At 34.7% G+C, this 20,653-nt stretch overlaps 1 protein-coding gene across 2 annotated transcripts in view; it reads left to right on the top strand.

Annotated features, from left to right (window-relative positions):
- The window catches only part of PDCD10 (programmed cell death 10), a 43,223-nt gene that overhangs the window by 16,933 nt on the left and 5,637 nt on the right, over window positions 1–20,653 (top strand). For both annotated transcript variants that reach the window (XM_024563272.4, XM_045197694.3), the window contains exons 2-5: window positions 96–308; window positions 9,001–9,054; window positions 15,119–15,236; window positions 17,057–17,183. In XM_024563272.4, the coding sequence (XP_024419040.1) occupies window positions 213–308; window positions 9,001–9,054; window positions 15,119–15,236; window positions 17,057–17,183 (395 nt within the window). In that variant the 5' untranslated portion in view covers window positions 96–212. The remainder of the gene's footprint in view (window positions 1–95; window positions 309–9,000; window positions 9,055–15,118; window positions 15,237–17,056; window positions 17,184–20,653) is intronic.

Below are 20,653 nucleotides of genomic sequence, written 5' to 3'. Positions count from 1 at the left end.
ATAAGATGAAGACTCTACATTGGAAAAGAAAATTATTGGTATTTGTTGTTTCCTCTTAATACAGTAAATCTCTGTTCTTTCTCTCCTTTAACCAGGTCAGTATATATTTTATGCCCTATTTTTTATCACACACAAAAAGAGAAGAAACACTGCAGTGAATGAAGATTCTGCTGCATTTTAGCACTGCTTTTCCTGCTGTCGTTGGCCTTTGAATGAGGATGACAATGGAAGAGATGAAGAATGAAGCGGAGACCACTTCCATGGTTTCTATGCCCCTCTATGCAGTCATGTATCCTGTATTTAATGAGGTAAGTCGGTAAATATTTCCTCATAGGCTCTTTGCCTCTTTTGTAAGAAGATTTTATTTACTTATCTTTAGACAAAGGGTAAGGGAGGGAGGGGGAGAAACATCAGTGTATGGTTGCCTTTCATGCACACCCTGCTGGGGACCTGGTCCACAACCCAGGCATGTGCCCTGGCTGGGAATCAAACCAGCGACCCTTTGGTTCTCAGGCTGGCACTCAGTCCGCTGAGCCACACCAGCCAGGGTTCTTTGCAGTTTTTTAATGCCTACTCCATTTATTCATTTGTTTGTTTGTTTTTTCATATTATAAATACTTATATAAAGATCTCAATCTATGTATTAGGTATCATGCCAGGACTGGACATAAAACAGTGGGGGGAAAATCCAGATGAACTGTTCCCTCTCTAAAAGTTTCACTGTAGTGGGAGAGAGAGACATTAAACAAAAGAATATAAATAATTAGACGAATGAAAAATTGTGTTAAGTGCTATGAAGTTTAAGAAATAGTAGGTGGGACCTATTTTAGGAGTCAAGGCAGGCCTTCTGAAGAATAGACATGCTGATATCTAAAAGGAATAAATAAGAGTTAGACCGCTAGAGAGCTGGGGATAAGCACATTTTAGATAGAAGAGCAGGCACAAAAATATCCTGATGAGTTATAGTTAGTAGTGACCTTTTTAGTGATGAATGGACATACCAGTACATTGTATGTAGAGAAGATGTAGTTGCTTTTTTAATTTGAGGAATTTTCTAAGACTTAATAATATCAATACTTTTTTTTTTTAATATGCTAAGGTATGTAGAGAATTTTAGAGCTGTGCAAGTTTCTTAAATATAATCTAATTACTCCCCTTTAACGGTGAACTAAGGACCTGGTATGTGAATTTTTTTTCCGTGAAATTACCTATGACTAAAAATCTAGGACCCCAAATTCAGTGGCTTCAGGCTTTTTGTCTAATTAGGGGTTTTTTTGGCTGTTTTATTAATCTAATTAATTAGAAAGCTATTGATGCCATTAATCTTATTGTTCCTGGAAGCCCCCACCATTTCCAATAAGTTTTCATCTCTTTTTGTAAAATATTTATATTTAGAGTAAGATTGTGGGTTTCAGAACCATTTCTCCTGCATTATTAGGTTTAATAATAATGTATTTGATGTATTTTATAACAGCTTGGGGACAATAGACAGTGATTTATCCTCTTCAACTTGAAATCCAGAGACTTAGTTTCCATTTCAGACAAATATTTTGTAACTTCACACGTTGTCTACTAATAGTGTTAGGCTCAGTATGCATGGAAGAAAATAAAACAGTGGCTTGGGTAAAATTTATTTTTCTTACATAAAAAATTCTAGAGGTAAGTAGACCAGGGCTAGTATTACAGCTGAATATCATCAGAAACTCAGGTCCTATCTTACCTTCCATCATCTTAGTGCTTGCCTTCCATTATCAAGGTCACTTCACCTGTAGTGTAGCTGCTGAAGCTCATCGTTGTTCCCTGGATTGGGCAAAAAATGGAGCGTGGAGTGGGGTGTTACTTCCAGCTGATTCAGCTTTCTTAATGTTTTTGAATGTCCTATACAAGACTGCCATTTACATCTCATTTGCAAAAATATACTCTTATGACCACACCTAAGCTGCAAAAGAAGTTGGGAAATTTAGAAGTTTATTACTAAAGAGGAAGCAAGGAGAGGTGTCTTGAAAACCCTCTCTATTTTACTGCTACCATGGTAGCTGCCACTCTTTTAAGGACTGATTACACCCAAGTCTGGCAGCTAGAACTGACACTTGAGTAATTATTTCCACCATTTTGTTCTAATACTTTACCCATTTTGTTGCAAGACTAGAGTTATAGTTAGAAACAAGTGCTTCACCTCTGTTTAGTAAGTAATTACTAAATGGCAACCATTTATTTGCTGAGTGTTCTACTAGGGTCTGCAGATACATGGGCGGGGGAAGGCAACATACTTCTTTATAGGAATTGTAGGGAACACAAGTGCTTAAGCAGATAAATAATTATATATTTAATTATTTATTTAATTGTACCAGGTATGAAGTAAGGAGACAGTCCCTGAAAGCTAGTGAGTAATCAGTCTTGACAATTAGTGTCTGTACTTCTCAGGGACTCTCAGAACCATTATTACAATTCCTCAAATGCTCGCTCTTTTCATGTCTGTAGTCTAACTCTGTAGCTAACTCAGTAGGCTATTGGGTCAAGTTGTTTGGGGAAATACTCTGTATTTATCTGGGTTATTTTGAGTCTTTTCTTGAAGGAAGGGCAGTTGCATTGCTGAGCTTCAGTTTGCTCCTTTAATTAATGATGAGGAATGAGAAAGCTTTTTCTCATTCTAATCATCCTAATTATTATCATCCTAATAATTTGGATGATCTTATTCTTTGCTTTTTTTTTAAAAGATTTTATTTACTTTTAGAGAGAGAGGATGGGAGGGAGAAAAAGAGGGAGAGAAACATCAATGTGAGAGAGAAACATTGACCTATTGCTTCTAGTACGCACCTGGATTGGGGACGAACCTGCACCCCAGGCATGTGCCCTGACTAGAAATTGAACTGGTGACCTTTATCTTTGCCTGATGATGCCCAGCCAACTGAGCCACACCAGTCAGGGCAGGTGATCTTTTTCTGTGTGTGGAAAGTGGAATTTATTTTAGTCTTGATTTTGGAAGATAATTGTTTAGGATCTGAGATTCTGGTAAAATGAGCCATTGGGATAAATACTGATACACCTTTTCTAATTTGTTCAAGTATAAGGAAAGTTAGCTTGAAAGGAAAAGTAATGGCTGTGAATGGACTTGTAAATCTCTTTCATAAATAAAGGCGGTGATTCTCTCCAGATGAGATGAGATCTGAAAATATATGTAGGTTAACGGGCCCAGAATTAGAACTTCTTGCCAAATGATTCCTTGCTGGTTCAAGAACTAATTATTAGAAGTGAAATTTGAAGAAAAGAAAAATGGCTAGATGTGGCAGACTGAGAGATACTACATTAAATTGTAGGGTCTAATTCTCAAATTGAATTTACTGATCAAATGTCATGGTATCAAGCTTTTTAAAAAAATTACCTCAATCATATATTTTTAAAAGTGTGTTCAGAAATAATAGGCATTTAGGGAATAGTGCTGGTCATAGGTTTCCTTTTTGTGAAAGAGATGAAATTTTGGTTTTAAGAATGGGGTGAAATAATTATTGTGCTTTCAAATGTGAACTGTTTGGTTAAAAAGAATAAAGTATTAGTGTTGTTCTCTGACATTCCTGTGTATTATTAATGTAACATCTTAAATAGATGCCTAATTAGTTAATTAATATTTATAGTTCAAAGGTAGATTTTTCTATAAATTTACTGATGGGGAAATTAGTTTGGCTTTGTTTTTCTGTGCTATGCAGATTTAAAGATAAAATAGTTGTCAAATTAATCTTACAGAAAGTAGTACCACAGTGGGGATGAACATTTTACTCTGAAGCTAAATGATTTGCTAAATTTTGTCCACCATGTAATATAAGAGTTAAAAAGTTTATGCATTCTCACCATAACTTTACATCCATAGTAGTAACAATGGTGGGTCTAGAAGTCGTGTTGTAGAACAGATGTGTAGACAGTAATACATCCTTACACCTGAGGAAATTGCAGTACTTCAGCTCACGCGGCCTTTATTTATGGCACTCTGGGAGCCTGATGCTTGCTAAACTTAATGAAGCTGTGCTAGGACAGCTAAAAGAGTGGGTTTCTTGCTTAATCAGCTGCTGCAGAGTTCAGAGTCCAAGTATATTCCATGTGTTGTAAATGTACTGTGAAAATAGGTCTCCTGCTTGCATTATGGAATGAGTTTATAGAAACATCATGCCAAATGTCATTTCAGGTTCTTGTGGACTTAGTATTTTTCACTAATTCTTTATATATGGAGGAAGAGAGATGCATGGTTCAATTCTTCATTCCAGGAAAAGATATATCATGTATCTTCCTCTGACTTTTTGGAACTGTCTTAGGTGAAATACAATTTGTGAAGAAGTAGGTATTTTGAGACAGAAATAATAATTTTGCAACCAAAGATGAATTTTAGATAAAAGTTTTATTTGCTTGTTTATTAATAATTCTCACAAAATGGTGCTTCTGAATAATTAGTATCATTCTATTTAGAAGCATTCTAAGCATCTATTTCTGCTAATCTCAGCAGAATATGTAACTCTTAATTTACCAATAAGGAAATATTTCTCCAACTTTACCTGTCTACCTATTCCATTTTTCCCTTCAGTGAAGAAATAACAAATCCCAAATTTTGAGCATATCAAACATACTTTTTCACAGTGAAGGCATGGGTTTAACCTGCAATTCCACCATCTAGAGGTAATCATAGTTAATGTTTACATTTGAATTATTGGTCTGTTACTTAAGTTATATAATCATCTTAGTTTTCTTATTTGTAAAAGGAGGATAAAAAAAATTCTCACAATGCAGTGAAATAAATTAGTTAATATATTTTAGCACTTAGAATAGTACTAAGTGTGTAGTAAATGTTAGCTGTTACTATTAAGCAGTCTTCCTTGTAATTTTCTGACAAAACTATAATTATAGCCTAGAGTTTTGCATACTTATAGGCAAAGCTTTAAAGGAATATTTTTATACGAGTAAGGTGGTTCTGGTTACCTTTTTTGCAAGACAATGTGGCAACCCCAGGGACTGATTCTTTAGAAACATGTATTGAACGTACTATGTACAAGGTGCAGATGATTGCACTTGCTTTCTCATTGGCAGCACAAAGTTAATATGTGGCCTCTTTACAATAATCTTTTAGGGGGGCTGGAGGGATATGAGTGTGGCAAATGTTTGATTTGAGGAAACGAGATTTTTAGACAATTCAGGATCAACTAACCTAATTATTTTGACATTAAAAAAAACTTTCAAAAGTTTGATGCAAGCCTCTATAAAACTTGAGCAACAAAAGGGTTAATTAAATGTATTTTTTTTTAAATGTGAGTTTAAGGAACTGGCTTGATACTAGAAAGTAAAGTATAGGAATGAACTGATACTTCTGGAGGGAGCAAATAATAAATGAGCTCTATGCAATCAAATCTATGGATAAGCTTTTAAAATACAGGGTCCAGCAGAAGTTACATCTGCTTGAGTGTGGTTGGTAGGATAATGATATGGGTGTAATAATTTATAGTTTTAATTTGAACATTTCACCTAAAGTGTCATATGCGGTACTTGAGTGCGATGTTGTTATGTACAGAATTACATACTTATGATTTTGTAATACAAGATTTTATAATAAAAAAGGGATGTTGTTTGTGCCAGACTCTGCGTTTTTATAAATAATCCAGAGAGTAAAATTTAACAGGTTTGTGGTTAATAGTGCTCTCAAAAGCTATCAAGAATAAGTTGCAGGAGAAGCTCACAAACCAGAATGTAAGGTTAGGGCGAGACCTAATGTTAAGCTCCCTATCATTTCCCTCCAAATGTACTTCAGCAGGTACCTTTTCTTCTCTTTTATGTGTGATGAGATGTTACGTACCCTTTTCTCTCTCTGATTTTCTTCTTTTCTTTACTCTTTACTGGTGACATGGACGTTCAATATGATGGAGGCCCAAAGAGTGCCTCTCCTTGTCCCAGTATCCATTAATGCAAGGTGTAATCATATGTTCCCCCTTCTTTTGGACTCAAGGTGTATACCCTATCAAGTGCTACTAAAAAATTGACTGTATTGTTCTTTAAAGATACCCCAGCCAAAGACTGTTATCCCCAAAACTAACAAAAATGCTTAACTCATTGGTAAAAGTGTTGGACACAAAATGAAAATTCTGTTCTAACCTTGCATGAGATCATTTTGTCCCCATCTTGCAACCCTGAAGAAACCTGCTAAGTGAGAGAACTGCCAAGGAAAATGATTTTAAAAGGCCACATTCTTCAAGGACCAGTTCAGATCTCATTCATATTTTACTTTCTACTTTGACAGTGGTTCAATTTCCGGGAAGCTACTTACTTACTAAATTGAGCTTCTGGGGTTCCAAGACTACCCTGTTTCTTTGCAGCTCTCACACTGTCTTCCTTACACAGGGTAGAAACTCAGGAATTTGTTTGTTCTCAAGTAATTGAAGAGATTCAAAGATAGGGTAGACTCTAGTCTGGAGTGGGCAAGTACAGGGAGGCAGGGGAGCACTAGTATCTTGTGCATGAGTTTGGGAGCCAGACCGATCTGGTATGAATCCTGTCTCTGCACTTCCTAGTTATTTAACATTTGCATAAATTTATGCAAACTGAGTTTCTTCTTCTGTAAAATGGATATGATAGCTAGTTCCAGTTATATTGTGAGGATTAGAGATACTCTCTAGAAAATGCTCTGTATGATGAAGTCCGTAATAAGTCCTTAATAAATGGTTGCTGTTGTTAGAATATTACTAGAAACTGATAGTCTCATGAAAGGTACTAGTAAGATGAACATGATTTTATTATGAAATCGTATATTACAAGTGAGAGGCCTAAAATAGAAGCACTTTTATACTTTTAACTGGGAAGGAAAAAACCTATCTTGCTACCTAAGTATTATTGGTTGAAATTATAGATTCCAGACAATTTGGATAAATTTATGGATAAGAGATTAAGTTCAACTTAAAAATATGTATGGGCCTTTATGCCTGGCAATGTGGATATCACATAGGTAATAAAACCTAGTGGGTTTATTGCAAGATGTCCAGGTGTAAAATGTATCCCAGAATAACTCCTTGCAGAGTTCTGGTGAGGTGCTTCACAGCTCATGGATTTGATTTAGTGTGTTATGTCTGACCTTCCCCTTTCTTTTCTAAGGTACACACATGTAAACTTAATCTAGAAATGTAGAGATGTTGAAGTTAAGGGATCTTGGCTAATTTTATGAGTCCTTCACTGACTTTTCTTGGCCTCTTTTACTTGCCTTGACCCTTTCACTTATCAGTCAGGGCATTACAGAATGAGTTAATATCACTGATAATTGTAGGCACACATCTGACTCAGGCCTTTGACTTGTTGAAAGAGGTCAGAATGTGGTGTTCACCCAAATAAGGAAATAGGTTTCTATCAGGGTGGAAACATTCATCCTGTCTCCTCCTGCCTCTCTTGCACAACCAGAACTTGAGATCAGAGGAACAGTATTACTATTTTAATCTCTAGTTCTGTTTATTACAACTAAATGAATTCTGTGGGGAAAAAATTTATTAACTCCCCAGAGTTCCTTTTTTGCTTTACTTGCCAACTTGGTCCCCTTGTGTTTTCCCTTTCACCTACTAAGGCAATGTTAAGATTTTGCAAGATTTTAGAAGGTAAATCAATACTAAATCAAATGATCCATTGTTTATTTTTGGAGATAAATTATTTCTCTTCACAGATTTTGTTGCTTTTACATATGCTGAAGGTGAATAATTCATAGGGAGATAAGGTTCTTGACATTTTTGTCTTGTTTAGAAAATAAGTTGATTTAAAGTGTTGGGGATTCCTTTGATATGTAAATACATATATACAGGATGGGGCTAAAGTAGGTTTACATATGGAAAATAATACAGTAATAAATAATAATACAAGAATAAACTTACTCATAACTTGTAACCTACTTTTGCCCCACACTATATGTCATTTATAAGGGAAAACTACTACATCATCTCTGCAAGAGATTGAAAGGCATATTTATTGCATAATATATGTTCATAAGGTTTTTATAGAAATTTTCTACTTGCATAAAAATTTATAAAAGTTGCAATGCTTTTGAACATTTAATATTGTCCCAAGCAAAAAAATACATACATTGAGGTCTTATTAACTGGCCTAATCCTTTGGGATTAAACAAATCTGAATTTAACTGAAGATAGTTATTTTAAGCCTAGCAGTTAACTCTTCAACAATGAGGGATTTTTTAAATATGAAATTGTATAATGTTTTTGGCTCACTGAAAATGAATTACATAAATTGTCTAATAAGGTCATTTTATCTTTCAAAATTATAAACCTTACATATTTGGTATAAAAATTAAAAGCATTTGGATTGAACTTTTGATTTAGTATGTTAGGTAAATGTTTTTTACTCCTGATAAAATAGAGGATAGATATAAGCACCTTTGAAATCCGGATGATCCACAGTCTTCAATTTGAGTGTCAGACAAACCTTTTATCAGCACTGTTTGCTAATTAATAAAATAAACTAATCTCAGCTTAATCCTTGGCTGAGGGGATTGAATAGCAATTAAGGAGGAGTAAGGTAGTAAATACAAAGAAGCTTAAGTAATAAATGTTTTCTTTGTATTGATTATTTTATATTCAGTACATAAACACACAATTTGCCATGTACTTGCAGCAGAGCATTTAGAGTTTATCCTGAGCCTTCCCTGTCTTTATTAATTCCAGTAAATATGTTTATTCTTTTCATAGGGGCTTATATTATTTTGTATTCTGTGCTTAAGATAAGTTTACCTTTAATGTAGAGTATTTCTAGTTTTTTTAAAAAAGTAATAACTGATTTTCATACTTTAACTTTTCATGGTTTTTAATAAAAATTTTAGATAGCCTCTCTTTGGAGAATTAGGGATTTAGAGTTATTAGCAAATATTTTTGTTAGTTAAGTGATGTGTCTGTCAATATCCTTAATATAGAATGGAATACCAGAAATGTTGCTTTTTCTAAGAAAATTGATATTAATTGTGATTTAAAATTTTTATTGCAGCTAGAACGAGTAAATCTGTCTGCAGCTCAGACACTGAGAGCAGCTTTCATTAAGGTGAGGCACAAAAATTTCATCGTGATTATTAAAATGTATGTTGTACCTAAATCTAGATACCAGCTGATAATTGCCAGTTTACTTCCTTTTAGTGACAACCCTTTCAGCCATCTCGTGCCTGTTTAGTGTACCCTGTGAAGTTTAACACTCTTCCACAACGTGAGCGGAAACAAATGCTCTTTCCTTAGCATTTATCTTTTCACTTTGTGCTTCTAAATCTGCCTTTGGAGTATTCTGTCTTTAACTCTGGAGTCGACTTTTGAATTCTTTTTTACTTGACATGTTAAAAACTTTTGTAAAATTATAACTCAAAAAGGTTTTCTTCATTTTGTTTAATTATGGGACATAATTATAAAACTGTTTCTGAGTGGGAAAATCAGACCTGTGTGTACATCAGATTAAGGACACTTTGAGTATGTCCAGCTAAGTCATTCAGCATGAATTTTTTCCTTGTCTCTACACATGAGATTTTCAGTTGGTAATCACTAGCCACATGTTGCTGTTGAGTACTTAACATTTGGCTAGTTCCAGTTGAATTGCACTGTGCGTATAAAATACACACCAGATTTTGAAGACTTTGTAAGAATAAAAAGAATGCAAAATAACTTAGGAATAAGTATTTTATATTGATTACATGTTCAAATGATAATATTTTAGATGGACTCTTAAGATAATTATGTTTTAATGTTTTAATGTGGCTAATAGTTTAAAATTACAGAGCCTTATATCTGTTTCCTGTACTTTATTTTTATTGGGTGGCCCTACTTTACATATAAAACTTTATCCCCATCCCCCAAAGTACATATCAGTGTGCCCAAAACTTTAATTTTTATTTACTTTTTGTGTGTTTGTTCCCATCAATAGCTAAAATACTCAATAGCTAAGTATTTTAATGTTTAAATCTAGAATAAATTTATAGTTGTGTTTCATTGGAGTTGAAACTGTAAATCCCTCCATTATTTTTATGGCAAAGATTAGTTTATATACCACTCTTAACTGATAGCATAGACACTTTAACCACACATCTCTCTTATCTCTCCACAAGAAATTAAACATTATGTTTGTTGGATTGGAACTGTTTTGACATGTGCTGAAATGTAGAGCCTGGCATGCATTCATATTAGCTTCTTTAAATTGTGTCTTTGCCAAATCATTGGGTTAATGAAGAGAACCAACAAATCAATGCCATTATCATTTTTTTTTCTTTCTTTCTTTGCTTATTAGTGTGGTTTGGAATGGCATATTTGGTCATTAGGGAGGCATAATGGCAACAATTTTAAGCATCATTGTAACCAAAGAAAAAAAGGAAAAACATGATAGGTTTGCACAGTATGGTATTGATAAGGCAGAAATTTTTCAGCTTTCCTGATACCAAGAGCAGAGAGAAGTTTCTCCTTTATAATCTGATCAAGAAGACCCTATCTGAAGCAGTAGATGGTATACTAAATTAGATTCATAAAAGAGATAAAACAATGAATTTCATGAAGCTTCTTCTTGTAATGTCCTTAAATATAAGCTCATGTTTTAACACTGAAGTACAAGTAAAAAGCAAACAATATGTTTGAAGTGCGTGGCTATGGTAGATCTGGTTGATACGTGGGTAAATTTTGTAATCCACAGCATGGATTCTTATCTGAGGATAGTGGAAGTTATTTTAGAGGAAACTATTAGTCAGTTTTATGCATTGATTTATTCTTAATTACCATATTTAATATGTAAAATTTCACATGAAATTAAAGGAGAGCATACATTGGAAAGATAAAGATTTTTGTGCTTTTTAAACTATAACTTATTTGAAGAAGATTGAAAAATCTCACCCAGCCATTTATCTGTATTTATATGCATATTTCCAGTTTTTGGTCAACAACAGTTAATATTTATTAAGCTTCATTATCTATTTTTGTTATTTTGGGGAAAAGGATTAAAATAACTTTTTTCAAGGTAAAATAATATTAGTGAATATTATCATTTAAGATATCTTTTCTGCTTTTGATTTCCTTTCCCATCTGATAGGTTGTGCTGTTGAGAATCCCTGATTCAGAAGAATGGATATTATTGCCCTTGGGGATAGTTTTCTCTCACAATTGAATTCTTCATAAAAATTGGATACCCAGAGAGTTGAGGATTTTATTGTGGGGGCGGAATCTGTAGGTGTAGAGTCTCTCATTTAATGGTAGATCTATTTATTTTCTCAGAATCAATAGGTAAACTTACTGCTTTTAAAATAAGTAGTTTAAGTAAGACTTCAAATAGAAGATCCTAAGACAACTGTTCTCAACTATGTGCCAAGGCATCCTGGGGCCCACAGCAAACTCAGATGTGATGTCATGAGAAGTTTTAATATTTTGAAGAAACACGGTAATATTCAACATCTGTTTGACACTGAACTACTAGCTTGCCATAGTTTGCTGTTTAAACATATTTGATTGGGTTACATTCCTTTCAGTGATGTCATGTCTGTGTTAGCTGGACTTTTGGCCATTGCTTGTGGTAAAAAGCAAGTACCATAAGAAAATCACAGTAAATGAGTATAGAGACTCCAATCTAATTCAGCATATGAGACATTGTGCAGTGCCTGACAGGGTGCACAAATCCCATTTGAAAAAGGAGTTATGGTTATTTAAGAATGAAATTAATTACTTTTCTTTCAATTTTTATGTTTTTAAAGGTTACTAAGTTGTTAGGATGTCACTTATTAAGTTGTCCGAACCTAACTATTTAATACACAGCCCTGTTAGGTATTTCTTTTGGCACAAAGAACACTGAACTGAGAAAGTTAGGCGCCTCTGTGAGATTTCTATAATGTTCCTGCTTTGGCATTTTGGGGCCCAGAACAACTTGGTGTTGAAAACTTTGCTTTCAGGCTTTCAGCATTTAATATATTTTTTAAGATTTTATTTATTTATCTTTAGAAAGAGGGTAAGGGAGGAAGAAAGAAGGAGAGAAACATCAATGTGTGGTTGTGCCTCTCCCACTGGGGACCTGGCCCGAAACCCAGGCATGTACCCTGAATGGGAATCGAACTGGCAACCTTTTGGTTCGCAGGCCTGCACTCAATCCACTGAGCCACACTGGCCAGGGCTCAGCATTTAATTTTTTCAGCATCTTATTTTAACTTAATTAGAGAGATTGTTTTCTGCAGGGATTGTATGGAAGCATATAGAGAATGCTCCTCTGTTTCTCAGGATAATGTGTTATGATAATTTAATGCTACTTAGAAAAGATAAATCAATTATCAAATTCTGACCTATTGAATAGTGTACTATATGCAATTTTCTGGCAGTTCACTGTAATAAAGTTTATATCTGAAGTCATATCTGTACAGCTTTTTTTTTCCATTGCCATTTAGCCCCCTTCCACTCTCTTCCCCTGTGCTTTTATTTTAAAGGCAACACCTGTTTTTTCATTTTTTTTTAATTACATCAATTCTGTCTTAAATATGTTTGTGGAAAAAAAATCAAAACAGACTATACAGTTTATCCACAGTTATGCTTTAGTTACCTGTGATTAAGGTCCAAAAACATTCTATGGGAAATTCCATAAATAGTTTCTATAATTTTTAAATTATAAACTTGAAATTTTAAATGTATAAGTTCTAAAATTCCAGAAATAAAAATAAGTTCTTAAATTTCAAATTTTGTGCCGTTGTGGGTATTGTGATTAAATATCACACTGTCCCGCTCAGTCCCACCCAGGACATGAATCCCTTTGTCCAGCCTCTCCCTGCTGTTTGTACTCCCCACCATTAACTGTTTAGTCACTTTCTGAGTCATCAGATCAGTCCATGTTGGTATCACCGTGCTTGTGTTTAAGGAACCCTTATTTTCCTTAATAATTTCTCCAAAGCTCAAGAGCAGTTATACTAGCAATTCAGATATGCCAAAGAGATGCCATAAAGTGCATCCATTTAGTGAAAAGGTGAAAGTTTTCAACCTAATAAGGAAAGAAAAGATTCATTTATTGAGGTTGGTAAGGTCTCTGGTAAGAACAAATCTTTTATTCCTGTAATTGTGAAGAAAGAAAAATTTGTGAAATTTGTCCAAGTTTGCTGTCACACCTCAACTGCAAAAGTTATGGCCACAGTGAGTGATACATGTTTGTTTAGTTAAGTAAAAAAGTCATTAAATGTGTGGGTGAAGACATGAACAGATAATGCTCCAGTAGGTGACAGAAACATATTGCCCTGGAAAACGTGAAGCCTATGTGGAGACTTGAAGCAAGGGATCCCCTGCAGTGAGTCGTACCAAGCCATATTCATTTAGTTTTTCTTAGAGTATACTGTTGCAGTTGTTCCTTTTTCTAAGATATTGTTGTTGGTCGCTTATTGTGCCTAATATATTAAACTTCATTATAGATATGGATGTCTAGGGAAAACATAATACAGACAGTCCCCAAATTACAATGGTTTGACAACAATTTTTCAAGTTTTCAATGGCTTGAAAGCCATTTGCAGTCAGTAGAAACCATATTTGGAATTTTGAACTCTTATCTTTTCCTGGGCTAGTGACATGTGGTATGACACTCTCTCATGTTCCTAGTCAGGCACCAATCATGAGGGTAAACAACCAATACTCTACAGTGTACTGTGTTACCAGGATTTTTTAGATACTGTGTTCTGAGCATGGGTAACCTTAGCTAAGCTGCAGTGGTTCAGTAGCTTACGTGTGTGAAATGCATTTTTGAGTTAGGATATTATTTTCCATTTGTCATGGGCTTGTAGGGTCCTAAGTTGAGGAACATCTGTATGTATAGGGGTTTGTACTGTCCAAGGTTTTGTGCATCCACTGGTGGTCTTGAAACATATCCCCCCATGGATGAGGGGCAACTATTGTTAAAAGAAATAGAATTCAGTAGAACACACTTTTTTGTTACTAATTATCTATCATAATGACTTCCCTGAATAGCATTGACAAAAGTTAAAATGATCTTAGAATTGAATGTTGCATATTTTGTTTTCCCATTTCATTCCACAACCTTTTAGTTCTTGGTACTGCAATCTAATGAGAAACACAATGCTATAATAGACTAAACTTCATAGTCATCCTAAAAGAAACAAACTCAGGGTATAATTACAAGTATTAACAAAGCAATTATGAAATGATACAGAATTACTGACAGAAACTCAACTCTTGAAAATTAAAATTAACTTTGGTAAACCCAGAACTCTTTGTGCTTAGTCTTGAAATGACTAGGATGATTTTAGTGCCCAAGGGAGTAACATAGAAACAATGCAGACTCATTAGTGAAGCAAGCTCAGGAGGTAGTAAAGGATTGATGATGTTCCAAAATCTAGTGAAGGAAAAATTTATGCTACAAAAATAAAACATAGTGAAAATCATTGTGTGGGAGGGTATTTAAGGGATTATATAGCTTCAATAAAAACTTGCAAAAAAATTCCTGTTCTTTTGTTTTGTTTTTTTCCCTGACATTCTGTTAATTTACTGTATTTTTTCGGAGTATAAGACACACTGGACCATAAGACGCACCTAGGTTTTAGAGGAGGAAAATAGGAAAAAACCCTCCTCCCCCCCTCCGCCCACCCCTCCCAGCCAGGCAAGCCACATTCGGACTGTAAGACTCATCCCCATTTTCCTCCCAAGTTTTTGGGGAAAGTGCGTCTTATAGTCCGAAAAATACAGTAAATGCAAAGAATCTGCAAAATACTGCTGAGATGAGTAGTTCCTTGATCCCCGAGGTAAAAGATTAGCTAATGAAAAAAAGCTAAAAGTCTTCAGTATATTTAAACTACTGAAAAGAGTAATTGATGGATTACTAAAATATATATAATGCTTATTTATTTCTTTGCAGGAGATTGTAAAGGAGAAGTAGGAAATGTTAAGTACTTTATGTTCAAAAGGAAAATGGGACCCTGTCTGTACTAAGTTACTGATGTTTAAGTTTTAACAAAACAGACGTGAATGCCATGACCACACCTGCTTTACAAAGATTTCTGCCCTTTTAAGTTGATTAGTCTAAGCTCACAAAACTTCCAAACAATTAAGTTTTGCTTTTGAAATTCTGATTTTGTTTCTGTATTTCAAAACTAGCTTTCTCTTTTTTACAGGCTGAAAAAGAAAATCCAGGACTCACACAAGACATCATTATGAAAATTTTAGAGAAAAAAAGTGTAGAAGTTAACTTCACAGAGTCTCTTCTTCGAATGGCCGCTGATGATGTAGAAGGTAATCACAGAGTCTTGTTTAGTTTTCTTTTTTTTTCTTTCCTTTTTTTTATTGATGTTCAAATACAGTTGTCTCCATTTTCCTACCACCACTTTTCCCTGCCCTACCCACGCCCACCTCCCACCATCAATCCCATACCCCCTTGGCTCCATCCATGGGTCCCTCATTCATGTTTATTTACTGCCCTCTCCCTTCTTCCCCAAATTATTGTCCTCTCCCCCCCCTCTGGTTGCTGTCAGTTTGTTGCCAATTTCAGTGTCTCTGGCTATATTTTGCTTGCCAGGTAGTTTTGTTAATTAGGTTTCACTTATAGATGAGATCATATAGTATCTGTCTTTCACAACTTGGCTTGCTTCACTTAGCATAATACTTTCCAGTTCCATCCATATTGTTGTGAAGGGTAGGAGCTCCTTCTTTCTCTGCTGTGTAGAATTCCATTGTGTAAATGTACCATAGTTTTTTGATCCACTCATTTACTGATGGGCATCTAGGCTGCTTCTAGCACTTGGCTATTGTAAATTGTGCTGCTATGAACATTGGGGTGCATAGGTCCTTTGGAATTAGTGTTTCAGGATTCTTAGGGTATAAACCCAGCAGTGGAATTGCTGGGTCAAAAGGCAATTCCGTTTTTAGTTTCTTTTTCTTACCATTGTTAAAAAACACTTCTTCCAAATCTTATATTATTTGACAAAAGGTGGTAGCCTCCCCCTCTTCTTCCTTTTTCTTCTTGTTATTATTGTGATGGGAGTAGGGGGAAACTATGTAAAAGAGAAAAGTAGTTCTCTTTTTGTTTGTCAGATTTAATTGCTTGAAGTAGAGTGTTTATGTTGTACACTTTTTTTTCCCTGTTGTTTGATGAGTTTGGGTTTTGCCAAAGATAAACTCTGTGGAATGGTTATTTGATTTTGTGTTCGTTTTATACAAATAGGAATTGAAAATAGGTTTCTTTTTAACTTTAGAATAGTGGGTTGTTTGTTTTTTTAAGCACAGATTTGAGAGAACAATTACAACAGAATTCTTTCTGCTTCTTTCTCATTTTTTTTCTTTTTTAAAATAATTAGAAATGGATTTCACTTACATTTAGTAGCATTTTGCCATTAATTGAGAAAAACATAGAAGTATAATTTTCCATATGTAGGGAGAAGAAAAGTAAATATTTTAACTGATTCAGTAACTTATAAGAAAGTCATTATTATTATTCTAAACATAAGCATTTCTAGCCTGTGAGTCCCAGTGTATTCACTGGTAGGAATATACCAGACCTCTACCAGGTCTGATTGAACTTCCTTTCCAAAGTTGCTATTCTGTGATCCAACCCTCTTACTGAATTTTTGGTAGTGTTTTTGTTTTTAAGTGAGATTTCAAGAATGTACTGACAATTTTAGTACGTTGTTTGGGTTTTGATACAATGAGACTTTGTGTATTCAACATAGAAGTTTTCGTTAAAGTCCTCTTCCCCATTGGCAGACACATGCTGCCATCGTATTTGTCATGAATGTCATTGCTTTAAGGTTTCCTTGAGAGATGTAGCTTCAGAGGCCTGATGAATTCGATTGACTCCCTTTTAATTTTATTTATTTATTTAGCATGATTTCATGAGCTATTTACCCCAAATTGAAAATGGGGTCTTTCATATTCTGTTATTTTACTTAGTAAGAGCCCTGTTATTACCAAACTGAGTTGAACTCTAATAAATCAGCTTTGCAACCTTGCCTTTCTTAGTTATATGGCCTCTCTCTTCCCTCTTGACTAACACTGGGAATTCTAAGACTTGCATTTGACAGGGAGTTGCATGACGCTGTATATGTGTATTTCATCAGAGTATATGATTGAACGACCAGAGCCAGAATTCCAGGACCTGAATGAAAAGGCACGAGCACTTAAACAAATCCTCAGTAAGATCCCCGATGAGATCAATGACAGAGTAAGGTTTCTGCAGACAATCAAGTAAGCAACTTTTTGTTTTTGTCCTTTTTTCCTCGAAGTATGTCAAAGGGACCACTCATTCTGGATGTTTTATTTTGGTATGACATTAATATTAAATGAAAAGAATAATTTGAAATAAATTTGGGGTTTTTAAATGCTACATCTTCGTTAACTTCTAAGTGGTGGCATTTGGCTTCAGAGTACAATAACTTTTTTTTAGAATGTTTGCTTTTAAACAGTGAATGAAATGTATATCAACTGGAATATAGTTTAAAACTGTATAAAAGTAGAAAAATGTAAATGTCAGATTAAAGTGAATAGAGAAATTGGGTAAATTATTGGGATTGATAACAAAGGAAACCAGTATTGTTTTTATTTCAGAAATGGCACAAATCAGTATAGTGTTTCAGATATTGACCAAAATTTTGGACCTCCAAACCCCTGCCTTTGGGATTCAGGTTTAAAGAGGCTAAAAATATGTGGGGCCAGGAGGCTGGCTATTGGTAAGAGTCGTCCTAGAGCAGTGGTTCTCAAGCCTAGGGTACTCTCCTCAGGGGTGAGGGGTGGGGGGATGAGGAGGGACCTACAAACATAACTTCAAGGTGAGTATTTTTAAATTGAAGCCTTGGAAAATTTTCTTCAGCCTTAGTGGACAGGAAACAAAGAAATCTGGGAATAATTGTAGTGGCACTATTAACAAAACCTGTTGGTGGAACCACAACTAGAAATTGCTAGAAAGGAAACTTTTATTGGTTATATCAAACATCTTATCTTTAAAGACTTAGGGAGGCTCACTTGGAATAAATATTAATACGCATTTCTCAGAAATAGTATTTTTTATGATTTACATGGCAGAGTGCTATTTCAGCTCGTTTGGGCACCTGTGTTTTGACTGACAGAGAGAGGGGTGTGTCCCATTTTGGAAAATCATGGCATGTGGTGGGTACCCAATAGAGCTATCAGGGAGCGACCCTCTGCTTTTCAGTCTTCTAATTGACCAGAAAGGATGATAAAAGCTTCATTGACTAGTCAAAATATGTGCAACAGAGGACAGACACTAAAGCAAATATTTTACTACTAATGAAAAGCCCCAACATCCTGTAACTATTTTCAATATGTGAAGAAAGAAGACAATCAACTGTTCATGGATTTTTATTTTTAGGTATAAAGTAAACATGTTTGTCCCATAAAAGCATAAATTGTCAATGATCTTAAACACAGCTATTTGAACAACTTATATCTAGATTTTCTAGTAATTAAGTTTAAATTTCTTTTAGTGATCTATATACTACATTTCTATGAAGATCTGACATTTTTAAAGTAGTATTTTCAGCAAATTTTGCTTCGGGTCATTGAAGTAGAGGTTTACAGAATCGATGTCATCTTAATAATACTGTTACTTATATAGAACTCCATGCTAAGCACTTTTTAAAGCACATATGAACTTATTACAAAGCCCTATAATAGACGGAGAAACTGAAGCATCAGAAATTAAGAAACTTTCTGAAGTTCACAGAGCTGGTAAGTTGGTAGAACTTGGTTTGGAACCAAGTACACTGACTCCAGGATCTTCTCTGATGCTTCCCTATCATAGATTCATAATGTTGATCTAATTTGGTAATTGAATGGGAAGTTTCTGTTGTTTGGGAAGTGTGATAAAGGGAATCTTACATAGAATGTCAGGAGGTAAGAGGGAGATTAGTGTTGTGGTTGAAGCTGCAGTAGAAACGATTGGCCCAGACCTGTGATCTGGTTACTTTGACTCCCTCTCTCCCACCTGTGGAGACCCTGAAGCATCTGTGCTAAACCCAGTATGGCTCTTAGAGAGAGACAGTTTGAAAACCCCGTTATTAACAGCCACATTTTAATCATAAGGACGTTCAGGTCAAGAACTTAAGAGTCTTATCCATGGTCGCTGACAGAAGCTGCATTGGGGCCTTGCCTTTCATTATGGGGCAGTAGTCATGTTTCAGCTCTGTTTTCTGGAGTGTACTCAGCACAACTGGATTAAGGTTGTTGGCAATTAAAATTTATTTTTTAAAATTCTAGGAGGGATAATTTGCCATGGAAAGTTTGTTCATAATACGTGTTATTTCTGAGACTAAAATTAAATGATGTATGAGTTAGCATACATAGCTAAAGGTGCAATTATTTGTTTTACTGAGAGAGAGATTTTGATACTGTTACCACTGTTAAATTGTTTTAACAAATTAATGGCTAAAATTTTACTGAAATAAAACGTGGTTTATCCTTTAGGCACATACTGTACATATTATACAGTTCCTGCTTTTCTTTAAAATATTTTACTTTCTCGTATTTAAGGTAGTTCTGTTCTTTATTCATTTATTTTATCAATATTTCTCAATGAGTACGTATCAAATACCTAGTATACCAAGTACTGTACATGGTGCTTTGGATTATGTTAGAGAAGAAAAATCATTCCTGTCAGCTAACAAATGTCCAGGTATTTTTGTGTGTGTCAGTAGAGCTGGATTTGAATCTCCATTACAACACTTAACTGTCTGGCCTTGGACAAGATGCTTTGCTTCTGTCATTCTAATTTCTGCCTGTGAAAATGAAGGTAATAGTTGTGAGAATTGAAAGAAATGATAGTACAGAACCTAGCATCCACTCAGTACATACGAGCGTTGTAAAATAAGGTTGTTGGTTTTTTTTCAATTTTTCTTTATGGAGTTAATTAGGAAAAATGATCCAGCAAACAGATATTTTATAAAGTACTTTTGATTAATGAATGTTTCTGTTTTACTACATTTGAGCTTATACAAATATTTTAGAAAATTAATTCATAGAATTTTTAAGTCCAACACATTCCAATTAATAGATGACTAGTGGAGACTTGGGATTCACTGGACCATAAAGCTGTGCATTTATGTATTTGTTCATTATAATACGTATTTGCATATTCATAGGCAAAAATTTGCCAGGGTCTGGTTTCAATGATGGATTCATATTAGCCTTTCCAGAGGTGTCCAGTCTAGAAAAAGGTAAACATAAGCGTAGGAATTTCCTTCCTCTAGAGTATTACATTTATAAATTTGGGTGATACAATTAGAAGTTCTGCTATTCTGTGCAATTTTTTGATAGGATGTACGTTTATTTATATTTTATCCGATGCCTTTAGTCCTCTTTTAGTATGTATGTTTCTCCAGAGCTGCCCTACTAAGCAGCTGCAAATTGCTAAAATTCATTCCTATTAACCCATACTCTGTGTCCCTTAACACAGAAACCATTAACTTCAGCATATGATTATACTATAGTTCTTTTGCCCTCAAGTTTTCCCTAGTTCTTTGTCTATGTAATTGGAGGTATTGTGTGTGTGGGGCGGGGGGGGGTGTGTGCTGGTGTTTTCCCCTGTAGGAAACAAACCCTCAGTTATTGGCTAATATAATTTTAGCTTCGTTGGTGCCATAAATGAAAATACTGTTCAGTGTACATACAGATGACATAATATGACATAAATTGCTGTGCTT

The sequence above is a fragment of the Desmodus rotundus genome, chromosome 2, assembly GCF_022682495.2.
Source record: "Desmodus rotundus isolate HL8 chromosome 2, HLdesRot8A.1, whole genome shotgun sequence".
Classification (NCBI taxonomy): domain Eukaryota; kingdom Metazoa; phylum Chordata; class Mammalia; order Chiroptera; family Phyllostomidae; genus Desmodus; species Desmodus rotundus.
This window is presented reverse-complemented; position numbering and strand designations above follow the sequence as displayed.